Genomic DNA, 12452 nt, shown 5'->3' with positions numbered 1-12452 from the left:
TTTAAATCTTTTAAAAAAAAGAGAAATAAAGCTACTTTATGAAGCCCAGTTAATGATTATAATTTATGGTAATTGTAACAAAAATAGCTAACATTAAGCACTGAATATATGCCAAGTACTGAGGTAAACATTCTCATTTAATTCTCACATGTATTGTTCAATTATTGAACTAACTATTTACGTTATCTCCATGAGAAAGCAAGCACATGTGTTAAATAAGTGGCTACTAAGACATGCAAAATTCAACCCAGGTTCAGAAATATTTAAGGAATATGTTCTTGTAGACTGAATTTGAACAATAGTTTTAAATACCAAAGTTGAATTAGAAATATTTTCAAACATGTTACTGTACTTAAATTTAGACAAAGTGTCTCAGAAGTGACCAGAAGGTTTCTTTGTAAAGTCACTTACCTTAATTTCCCCATACCGAAAGGGATTTTGTACATCTCGGGCCAAAACAGTACTGTTCCCTCTGACCTGACCTGCAGTCACCACCCCTTTGGTGGTTACCATGGCCACTGTTTCATTAGAAGAGGTCCAGGTGAAGTTGCCACTACCACCCTCTACCTGTGAAAAAGCACAACCTTACATTTAATTGTTGTAGGAGTAAAAATAGAATTTAAGAGAAAAATGTAAAACTCAATTGATGGAATAAAGTTTAGGAAATAATAAAACTAATAACTATCTCTGAACACATTAAGAAACTGTCCTGCTACATAATAAAGTAGCTAAATGGGCAAGAATAACACTAAAGGGAGGCTCAGAGATGGTAGTGTCATGAAACATTAAAAAAGGACACACAAGGGGAGCTGGGGCTGGGGCTCGGTGGTACAGTGCTTACCTAGCACGTGTGAGGCACTGGGTTAGATTCTCAGCACCACATAGAAATAAAATAAATGTCCGCTGACAACTAAAAATTATAAATTAAAAAACAAAATGACACAAGGGCCCATCAAAAGATGAATGAACAAAGACAATGTGGTATATATACTCAATGGAGTTTTACTCAGCCATAAAGAAGAATGAAATTATGGCATTTGTTGGTAAATGGATGGAAATGAAGACCATCACGATAAGTGAAACAAAATCAACGGTCAAATGTTTTTTCTTAAATGTAAAGTTAGATCAAAATAAAGGAAAAAGAAAAAACAGGTAGGGAAGAGTCCCATGAAAATAGAAGAGCAACCAGTATATCAGAGGAAGGGGACTAAAGGAGTCAGAGGAGGGACAGGAAGAAGGAAGAACAGTGAAATGAATCTAATCAAACTTTCCTGTGTACAGATACACCACAGTGAATTTCACCTTTATGTATATCCACAATGCACTATTTTTCAAAAAGCTATAAATAAGAAAATCAGTAGGATAAAGGAATGACAGCTCGGAATACTTGCACACTTCTGTAATCCCAGCGGCTCAGGAGGCTGAGGCAGGAACATTGCAAATCCAAAGCTAGCCTCAGCAATTTAGCAAGGCCCTTAGCAACTTCTGAGACTGTGTTTCAAAATAATAAGTAAACAAGGGCTGTAGATGTAGCTTAGTAGTTAAGCATTCCTGAGTTCAATCCCTGGTACCATAAAATAAAAAGAATTTAAAAAGGAGCTAGGCGTGGTGGCACACACCTGTAATCCCAGCTACTTGGGAGGCTGAGGCAGGAGGATTGCAAGTTTGAGGCCAACCTCAGAACCTCAGCAATGTAAAGATGCCCTAACCAATTTAGTGAGACTCTGCCTTAAAATAAATAAAATTAAAAAAGGATTGGGGATGTATCTCTGTGGTAAAATACTTCTGGGTTCAATCCTAGTACCAAAAAAAAAAAAAAAAAAGGAAAGAGAATGGGGGAGGGACAAGAGGAGGGAAAGAGGAAGTTCTGAGGAGGCTTAGTGGGAGAGTGCTTGCCCAGCACGTGTGAGGCACTTGGGTTCGATCCTTAGTATCACATAAAAATAAAATAAAGGTATTATGTCCATCTACTAATATATATAGTTATAAAGTTTTGTCAACTTGTGTTCTTCTTTAAATTTATTTTTATTAGTTCATTATAGATATATGTGATATTGGGGTTCATTTTGACATAATTATGAAAGCATGTAATTTAATTGCTCCAATTTAGTTTTCAGTACTTCCTCCTTTTATATATAAAAAAGAAGAACACAAGGGAAGTTGACAAAACTTTATAAAACTTGCAAAGAAAGGATATATGGATGAGAGTCAAAAAGCATATCAAGTCTTTTTATAGATGATAATATCCAAGAGCATGATTTGGTGGTTGGTGGTCATCAAAGACTAAATTATAGTATTAAGATTGTGGGGGCTGGGGATGTGGCTCAAGCGGTAGCGAGCTCGCCTGGCATGCGTTCGACCCAGGGTTCGATCCTCAGCACCACATACCAACAAAGATGTTGTGTCCGCCGAGAACTAAACAATAAATATTAAAAATATATATATATTGTGGGGCTGGGTACAGTGGCACACACCTATAATCCCAGCAGCTCAGGAGGCAGAGGCAGGAGGATCCTGAGTTCAAAGCCATGCTCAGAACCTTAGTGAGGCACTTAGCAACTCAGCAAGACTCTGGCTCTAATAAAATATAAAAAAGTGCTGGGGGGGCTGGGTGCATGCTAATTGAACCCAGTGCCTCATGCATTCTAAGTGCGCTTGCCTAGCATGCATGAGGCATTGGGTTCAATTCTCAGCACCACATAAAGATATTGTGTCCACCTAAAACTAAAAAATAAATATTAAAAAAAAAGTACTGGGGATGTAGCTCAGTGGTTGAGTGCCCCTGGGTTCAACTGAAAGAAAGAAAGAAAAGAAAAAGAAAAGAAAAGAAAGGAAGGAAGGAAGAAAGAAAGATTGATTGTTAGGGGAAATGAAATATAACATTAACCAAATTTCAATAAGTTAATCTATCAGAGAAGCTGACTTATCTCTTTCTGATTTCTTATGTTATAATATTTGATACCTGTACTTTATAACGATACAACATGCCCAGAGGATGATGAGGAAATGCCAGAAAGTTAGGTGTAAGCTTGATGGGAAAATAAATCTTCACTTCTTGCTGGTGTTTTATTATACATTTTACAGGATGAATATTGTTATTCTATAGCAACAAAAAAGGGAAGCAAAATACATTTTATAAAAATTGTTCTCATGATACATTCACATATACTGAAAACATCAGCAAAATGCTGTGATAATGAAGTATTCAACAATTTTCTACCTTTAAAAGAAACAAACATTCATTAATGAAGCACAGCTACTATAGCTCACTTATAATGGGCGGGATCTTACTGGACCTAAAGTAAATACTATAATTAGAAAATATAGTTTAAAATTTTCTAAAATAAAAAGATTAACAAACATAGAAAGGGAACTGTAGTTCAGAACGAAAGATCCTTGGACATCCATCAATTAATTTCATAAGCTGCAAAGGCAAAAGAACTTTACAAACTACTCAGAAGAAAAGAGAACTTTTAAAAGTGTTGGGATGACTCTGTACAGCCAGAAGTTGTATTGTGTTTGTGTACAATGTGTCAAAATGCATTTTGCTGTCATGTATAACTAATTAGAACAAATTTTTAAAAGTGCTGGGGTATGGCATTCTCTTTATATTTAAAAGCAAGCACAGGAGACTGTGGCTGTAGCTCATCGGTAGAGTGAGCATGTGTAAGGCCCTGGGTTCGATCCTCAGCACCACATAAAAATAAAATAAAGGTATTTTGCCCACCTACAACTAAAATACACACACACAAGCATAGGGTTTTGGGGAAATCTATACAGGTAAAATGTAGTCCTCACACAATTACAATGACATTTTCTCTATGAAGGCAAAACTAATCAATCAATTTATATACCTATCAATCAACTTTCTACCAAACTTTTGAGAAGCCCTAAAATATTTTATCAACAGTTTCATATCTGTAATGATGGCCCTGATATTGTCTACATTCTCACAAGGTAGCTGAATCATAAACTGAAATAAGTCTTTCAGTTGATAATCACAAGTTCAAAGGCAGCCTTATCAACTTCGCGAGGCCTTAAGCAATTTAGTCCCTGTCTCTAAATAAAAATTTAAAAAAATAATAAAAAGGGCTGGGATATGGCTCAATAGTTAAGCATCCTTGGGTTCAACCCCCAGTATAAAATAGAAAGAAAGAAAAAAAATTACTGCAGGATATAGGGGTGCTACATCACTAGCCCTTTTGTTTTTACTTTGAGACAGGAGCTTGCTAAATTGTTGAGGCTGGCTTCAAACTTGTGACCTTCTTGATTTAGCCTTCCAAGTTGCTGGGATTACAGGCTTGTGCCATCATGCCCACCTAGGTATCACTAACTTCTAAGTCACTTTCCACAATTTATTTTTCAGTGTTGGGACCTGAACCAGGGCCTTGCACGTACAAAGCAGCTCTACCACTGAGCTATATCCCTAGCCATAAGTTTTGATATGTGATAATTTTCAATGGTGCTTCATTATGATTTACTCTTTAACATATGTATTATCTAGGTATACATACTTTGTAATTACGTATTCGGTGCATGGTGGCATGCACCTGTAATCCCAGATACTTGGGAGGTAAAGGCAGGAAGATCTCAAGTTTGAGGCCAGCCTCAGCAACTTAGTGAAGCTCTAAACAACTTAGTGAAACCCTGTCTCAAAATAAAAACTAAAAAGGGCTGGGGATGTGGCTCAGTGGTTAAGCTACCCTATCCCTGGTACCAAAAATAAGTAAATGGAAACTAAACTTGTGGTTACTAAATGATCCAACAATTTCACTCTTGGGCATTTATTCCAGAGAAATGAAAACTTGCATTCACACTGAAATATGTATAAGAATATTCCCACATAGTATCTATTATTAAAACATGAAATAATAATACATGCAACAATTTGCATGGATCTTAAGTGCATTATACTTAGTTAAAAAAAAAAAAAGCCAGTCTGGGCTGGGATTATAGCTCAGTGGTAGAGCACTTGCCTGGCATGTGTGAGGCATGCATTTGATCCTCGGCACCACCTAAACATAAATAAATAACAAATAAAGGTATTATGTCCATCTACAACTAAAAAATACAAAAAAAGAAAAAAGAAAATCTTAGTAGCTTAGGGGTAGGGTGCTTGTATAGTTAGTATGTGCAAGGTCCTGGGTTCAATCCTCAGGAAAAAAAAAATCTGAATTTCAAAATTTAACAGGTGGTAAAACTTTAGTTATATGCCATCCTCAAGACAACAAAACTATAAACTACATATTCTAGGGGATGGGGAAAAGGCTGGATTAGGTGTGGCTGTCAGAGGATAAGGGATTTCCTCTATAACAAGGGAACAGTTCTATATCATGATAATAGGAGCAGGTGTATGAATCTGGAGTGAAATTGTATAGAACCACACTTACACCACAAAAATGAGTGTATGTAAGAACTAACATCTCAAATCTAACTAACAATATTGTACCAATGTTAATTTTCTGGATTTCACTTTGTACTAAGGTTATTTTAGATGTCATTGGGAGAACTAAGTAGAGTTCAAGGGACACTCTAGACTATATAAATATATATTTTAATCAGTTTTATTGACATATAATTCACATGCCAATACAATTCACCCATTTAAAGGGTATTATTTAGAGGTTTTAGAATATTCAGTTTTGCATCATCACAATCAATTTTAGAATATTTCCATTACCTCAAAAAGAAATTCCATACCTCTTAGCTATCACCCGCCAAGCTCTCCATTCCTTCTAGCTCTGCAACAACCATTAATCTACCTTGTCTCCAGAGATTTGCCCATTCAATCTTTCATATAAATGAACTCATACAACACATGATCTTTTGTAAGTGACTTTTTTCACCTGGAATAATGTTTTTAAGAATTATCTGGGTTGTACCATGTATCAGTACTTTGTTACTTTTTATTTCTGAATAATATTCCATTGAATTGACAGATCATGTTTATTTATCCATTCATTCAGTCAGTGGTTTCTGCTTTCTGATTATTATGAATGCTGTTGCTATGAATACTCATGTACCAGTTTTAGGGTAAACATATGTCTCTTGTATATATACATAGGAATAGAATTGCTGGATGACATTGAAACTCTATGTTCAGACTTTTAATGGATTGCTATGTGTTTTCCAAAGTGGTTGCACTATTTTACATTTCTTTCAACATTGAATAGGGTTCTAATTTCTCTACATGTTCACCAACACTTATTATCGTCTTTTTTATCTATCTTTTTTATTTTAGCCATTCTAGTGGGTGTGAAGTGGTATATCATGGTGGCTCTTGATTTGCATTTTTAATTACTAATGTGCTAGCTTTTTTGTTGCTGTCAAAATACCTGAGAAAAACAAAGGAGAAAGGATTTATTTTGACTCATGGTTTTAGAGGCCCCATGGTTATGAACTTGTGGTAAGGCAGAATATCATGCATGGCATGGAGCACATAGTAGAGCAGATCTGCTTATCTCATGGCAGTCAGGAAGCAGAGAGAGTTGGAGGAAAGGGCCAGGGACAAAATATACCCATTAAGAACACCCTCCCAGTGACCTACCTCCTCCAATGAGGCTCCACCTCCTAATATTGTCACAGACTGGTAATCAATCCTTTTGTACATGGCCTTTAGGGGAAATTTTAGATCCAACTATACGAACTAATCATCTTGAACATCTTTTCATGAGCTTATTGGATATTTGTACATCATCTTATCTCAAGTGCTATTTTTGTAACTTCAGAATAAAAATAATAACTTCAAAATAAAAAGTTTTAAAAAGTTATTAACGATAACTATATTTCTAAATGGTTAAGTGCTCCAATATATTCAATAAAAACTTCAGGGCTAAGAATGTAGCTCAGTGGTAAAGCACTTACTTTGCATGTGTAGGGCCCTAGCATCACCATGAAAGAAAAAAAAAAAAAAAAACTTTTTCAAATTTTCAGATAAATTCATAATACACAAACACAGAAAAAGAGTTAATTATTTTCCAATTCTCTTAACTAGGTACAAGGAAACTCAAGACCTTTTTAAGAATATATTCTAGTTAAGAATATAGTGACAGGACCTGGGTAATAGCTCAGTGGTGGAGTACTTGCCTAGCACGTGTAAGGCACTGGATTTGATCCTCAGCACCACACATAAAAAAAAATGAAGGTATTGTGTCCACCTTAAAAAAAAAAAGAAGAAGAATATAGTGACTATCTGGGTATGATGGTATGTGCCTATAATCCCAAATACACTGGAGGATGAAATGGGAGCATGAGTTGAGCTCATGAATTCAAGACCAGCTTGGGCAACCCAGTGAGACAACATTTAAAACAAAAACAAACAAACAAATAAAACCATAAGAGTGTAATAAATGCCAATTAAAATCTTTAGGCCAAGTTTGAATTTGATGAACAACAGGGCAAAGGCAAAAATATCAAAACAAAATATTTTTTTTAGAAAAAAGTGAGCTCAGATTTGGTTTCAGATCTCTCAGTTTAATTTTGATTTTCTTAAAAAATTTTTTTTAAAGTATTTATTTATTTAATTTTTTAGTTTTAGTTGGACACAATACCTCTATTTCATTTGTTTTTATGTGGTGCTGAGGATCGAACCCAGTGCCTCACACGTGCAAGGCAGGTGCTCTACCACTGAGCTCCAGCCCCAGCCCCTAAGAAATTTTTAAACCAACTGACATGCAAAAACATTAAAAGTGTACAAATTAATGTGTATCTTATACATTTTGGTTTTCTTATTTATTTATTCATTTATTTATTTATTTATTTAAACTAAGGTTTGAATCCAGGAATACTCTGTCACTGAGCTATATCTCCAGATCGTTTCATTTTTTATTTTGAGACAGGATTCACTAAGTTGCTGAAGCTGGCCTCCAACTTGCAATCCTTTTGCCTCAGCCTCTTAAGTCGATGGAGTTATAGATGTGTGCTACTGTGCCTAGCCCATGTAATGTTTTTGTAGCTTTTTTTTTTTTTGTACCAGAGATTGAACCAAGGGGTGCTCAACCACTGAGCCACAAACCCAGCCCTTTTTTAGTTTTTCTTTTTTTTATTTTTTAGCTGTAGTTGGGCACAATACCCTTATTTTATTTATTTATTTTTATGTGGTGCTGAGGATCGAACCCAGGGTCCCCACATGCAAGGCGAGCACTCTACCGCTGAGCCCCAGCCCCAGCCCCAGCCCCCTTTTTAGTTTTTGAGATAAATAAAAAGTTGGGATTACAGGTGTGCACCACCATAATGTTTTGATACATGTATATACTGCATAATGTTTAAATCAGGTTAAACACATTCATCTCCTCAAATACTTATCATTTCTTTATGATTAAAACTCTCAAAATCCTTTCTTCTAGTTTTTTAAAATATATGCTACATCATTATCTATAGTAACCGTCACCCTACAATGGAACAGCACTTCTTGCTCCTAACTATAGCTTAGTACCTATCAATCAACTCCTCCCCAGCCGCTGGTAAGTGCCATTCCAATCTCAGAGTGAGCTCAGATTTTAAAACAGAACACTATTTTATGGATGGGAAGAGTGGCTCAGTGGTAGAGCAAGTGCCTAGCTAGCGTAAGACCTGGATTTGATATCCTGCACAGCAAATTATCATCATCCATTTCAAAAAGTAGGACTTGTAGGATTTAAAAACAATTCTAGAAATTGGTTACAATTCTAGAAATAGGTTCTCCTGCCAGAAATACCATAACTAACTAGGCATGGTGGTGCAACCCTATAATCCCAGCAATTTGGGAAGCTAAAACAGGAGGATTGCAAATTCTAAGCAATTTAGCAAGAACCTGTCTCAAAATAAAAAATAAAAAGGTCTGGAAGGGCTGGGGATGTGGCTAAGTGGTTAAATCCCCTCTGGGTTCAATTCCAGATACCAACAAAACAAAACAAAATTTAAAAAATAATAATATTATATTTTAAAAATCACAGTGAGTTATCCAGGTGCTATGGTGCATGCCTGTAATCTCAGCAACTTGGGAAGCTGAGGCAGGAGGAGTGCAAATTCAAAGACAGCCTCAGCAGTTTAGAGAGGCCCCGAGCAATTTAGGAGAGCTGTCTTAAAATAAAAAAAGAATTGTGGCAGATTGAAAAGAGTCTAAATGGTGCAATTACTTTTTAGTTATTCCAGGTGATTATTGTCTTACCTTCATATTTTTTTAGAAGATCAGAAATCTTGGGTTTTATTTGAAATTTCCCAATTAAGAAGAAAGTTATAATCCCCAGCACACACACACACACACACAGACACACACACAGAGAGAAAGAAACATACACAGGGGCTGCGATTGTGGCTCAGTAGTAGAGTGCTCCTCAGCACATTCGAGGCCCTGGGTTCGATCCTCAGCACCACATATAAATAAATAAATAAAATAAAGGTATTGTGTCAACTACAATTAAAAAATATTTTTAAAAAAGAAACATACACAGATATACACACAAATTAAAGAAAGAAGCTTAACATGCCAAAACAAAAAGTCTACAAACCAAGAGAGTCTGCAGGCCACCAGTCTGTAATCTCTATATAGAATCCTATAAAACCATGTTGAGAAGTTTAAACTTCACCTTGAAATCAAAAGGAAGCTGAGAACAGTGGTGCACAACTATAATCCCACTGACTTGGGAGGTTGAGGCTGGAGGATCACAAGTTTGAGGTTAGCCCTCAGCAATTTAGCAAGGCTAAACTTAGCAAGACTCTGTCTCAGAATAAAATAATAAAAAGGGTTGGGGATGTGGCTCAGTAGTAAAGTGCCCCTTGGTTCAGTTCCTGGTTACAAAAAAAAAAAAAAAAAAGCATCAAAAGAAGCTATCAAACATATCTAAACAGGTAAATACATAAATAATTTTTGTAGTTTTTAGACTATCATTCAATTAGGGGCAAGACTGAAGATAGGAATATCAGGAAGCTAGGCTAAAGATAGCAGTAGGGACAGTAAAATATGAATATGAGAGACAATTAATTAGAAGAATTAATATGACAATAATGTACTGAATGAAGGTAAAGGGTAACTTGGGATTTTATATGGAAAAATTGAATGAAGGGAGGATTAGAACAACATAATTTGGGGAAGGGAAGAATGCTGGCAGGCTATTAAAAATCAGGACACTTTAGGGGCTGTGGCTGTGGCTCAGCGGCAAAAAGCTCGCCTAGCACGTGCAAGGCGATGGGTTCTATCCTCAGCACCACATAAAACTAAGTAAACAGAATAAAGGTATTGTGTCCAACTATAACTAAACAATAAATATTAACAAATAAATAAATAAAGGTATTGTGTCCAACTATAACTAAAAAAAAAGTATTAAAGAAAATCAGGATACTTTAAATTGTGCACTGTGGCACACGCCTGTAATCCCAGTAACTCAGGAAGCTGAGGCAGGAGAGTGACAAGTTTGAGGCCAGGTCTGGAGACCCTCACCCCAAAATAAAAAGGGCTGGTAATATAGCTCAGTGGTAGAGCACCCTGGGTTCAATCCCCAGTACTCACCCCCCAAATCAGGGAACTTCTATAATTTAAAGGCATTAAAATGGATTAATTTCTCATATATTTATCCAGTAATGCCTCCATTCCTGGTATTATGCCATATGGAAATTAAGCAAAATGAGAAAAAATGTACAAAAATATTTAGGTATGCCATTTACAATAGTAAAATATAGGAAATAAAATAAAAGCTCAATGTTGGGGACGGAGCTAAATAAAATGGCACACTGACCATTTGTATTTTTAGAATAAAGTACTCCATATAGTACTTGATGACATAGAGAAATACACATATGAAATAATTTTTAAAGTAACCCTAAATGATATATACACAATGAAGACAAACACACATCATGGACAACAACAAAGATTTGAACAGGAAATTGTACGAATGTACACTGTTAAGTGTAGTATTTAGGAAATTTTTTTTTTATTTTTTTAAATCTAAAAAATGGTATGTCTTGTATCTGCTTGTAAATCAAGTCAACTAACCCTCTTCAACATTTTTAGGGTACAAAGAACATCCTTTTACTTCCTACCTGATGAACGATGGAAGTCAGGGATGCATTTATCACCACCACACCATCCTTTAAGGCTTTTACTACATGGTAAGATCCATTCACAGTGGTTAGTTGTTCTTTAAAGTACTCCTCTAGAAAACCATATGTAATCCTGAGATTCTGAAATTAGCACAACAGCAACACAAACCTGAAGATATGTTCTTTTCCCAAAGCCATTTTAATTCCAAAATATATACAAAACTGTTGCTATGCATTCAAGGGATAAAAAGAAGAAGAACAAAACCTTTGCTTTCCCCCATGGAAATTCTAAGTCGGGAAGATGTAATTTTAAAATGGTATTAGTTTTTGAAGTATTTCATTAGTAGCAAGTATCATGAACAGGAGGAATCAAAACTATGTAAATTTTACCACTAGTTGGTAGTTCTCAGGGGAGGAAAATAAAGACCCTGGAGCTTAAGTACAAAACCTGATGCCTCTCACTACTACAAAACTGAGGTAACCATCTCTAAAGGGAGAAATAGAGCAAGGATCTCCTCCAGAGTGCTCCCGCTGGTGCTCTCTTCAACTCTTTCCCATGATTCTGACTGAATTATATTTTTTACTTCTGGTTTAGCATTCCTCAAGGACAGCACTAGTTGGTTCTTATGTTATTATGATATTATCATGTTATTCTAATGATAACAACAACCTAGTAACTTGCATTCCCAAAGGTAAAGTCTGGAAACAAAGGAAAAAAGAGGAACTTCTAATCACAAAGATGGCCCCTTCAAAGAATTATCCACAAAAGGAGCTAGAAAGATCTAAAAGAAACTCACATCTGAAATATAGACCTTTGTGCTGCTTCTATCAAACACTTCTATTGTAATAACATACACCTGTCCCACCTCTAGACTCCATCGGTCTCCAGGGTAGATGGTGAATCCTATATACAAATCAAGAAACAAAAGTATTAGAAGAAGCCAACATGTTTCTAAAATGAAATAACAAACAAATTTTAAAAGAGAAAAACTTGCTAATAGAGAGGTTTCCAAAGCAAATCTTTCAGTTTCTTCTCTCAAACTTTATAACAACATAAGGTTCCAAGGGCTGAGGTTTGGCTCAGAGATAGAGCACTTGCTCTACCCAGTGAGGCACTGGGTTCCATCCCCAGCAGCACATAAAAAAAGAAAATAGGGTTCCAACAATCATGGTTTAACTTAGCTTATATCAAGTATAAAGAAGCACTGTCACTTATATATGTAGACAGCTCAAACCACAATGAAGGCTCATTCAAAATGTGCCAGACAGTTCTAGCTTCTTTCAGTCAGACTCTGTTTCAAGAGCCCAAGGACATTAAGATTTCCTTCCTTCCTTCCTTCCTTCCTTCCTTCCTTCCTTCCTTCCTTCCTTCCTTCCTCCCTCCCTCCCTCCCTCCCTTTCCTTTTCCTTCCTTTCTTTCTTTTCTCTCCATC

The 12452-nt window shown here is 35.9% G+C and overlaps 1 protein-coding gene across 1 annotated transcript in view; it reads right to left on the bottom strand.

Moving 5' to 3' along the window:
* Nup210l (nucleoporin 210 like) overlaps positions 1-12452 on the bottom strand; it is a 119178-nt gene that overhangs the window by 85680 nt on the left and 21046 nt on the right. Inside the window, exons 9-12 of the mRNA XM_026412995.2 lie at positions 11817-11923; positions 11020-11160; positions 2963-3100; positions 412-567 (exon numbers count right to left, since the gene is read on the bottom strand). Coding sequence (XP_026268780.2) covers positions 412-567; positions 2963-3100; positions 11020-11160; positions 11817-11923 — 542 coding nt within the window. The remainder of the gene's footprint in view (positions 1-411; positions 568-2962; positions 3101-11019; positions 11161-11816; positions 11924-12452) is intronic.

Source organism: Urocitellus parryii, chromosome 11 (assembly GCF_045843805.1).
Source record: "Urocitellus parryii isolate mUroPar1 chromosome 11, mUroPar1.hap1, whole genome shotgun sequence".
Taxonomy (NCBI): domain Eukaryota; kingdom Metazoa; phylum Chordata; class Mammalia; order Rodentia; family Sciuridae; genus Urocitellus; species Urocitellus parryii.
Note: the sequence above shows the minus strand (reverse complement) of the source record. Positions and strands in the feature narration are given on the sequence as shown.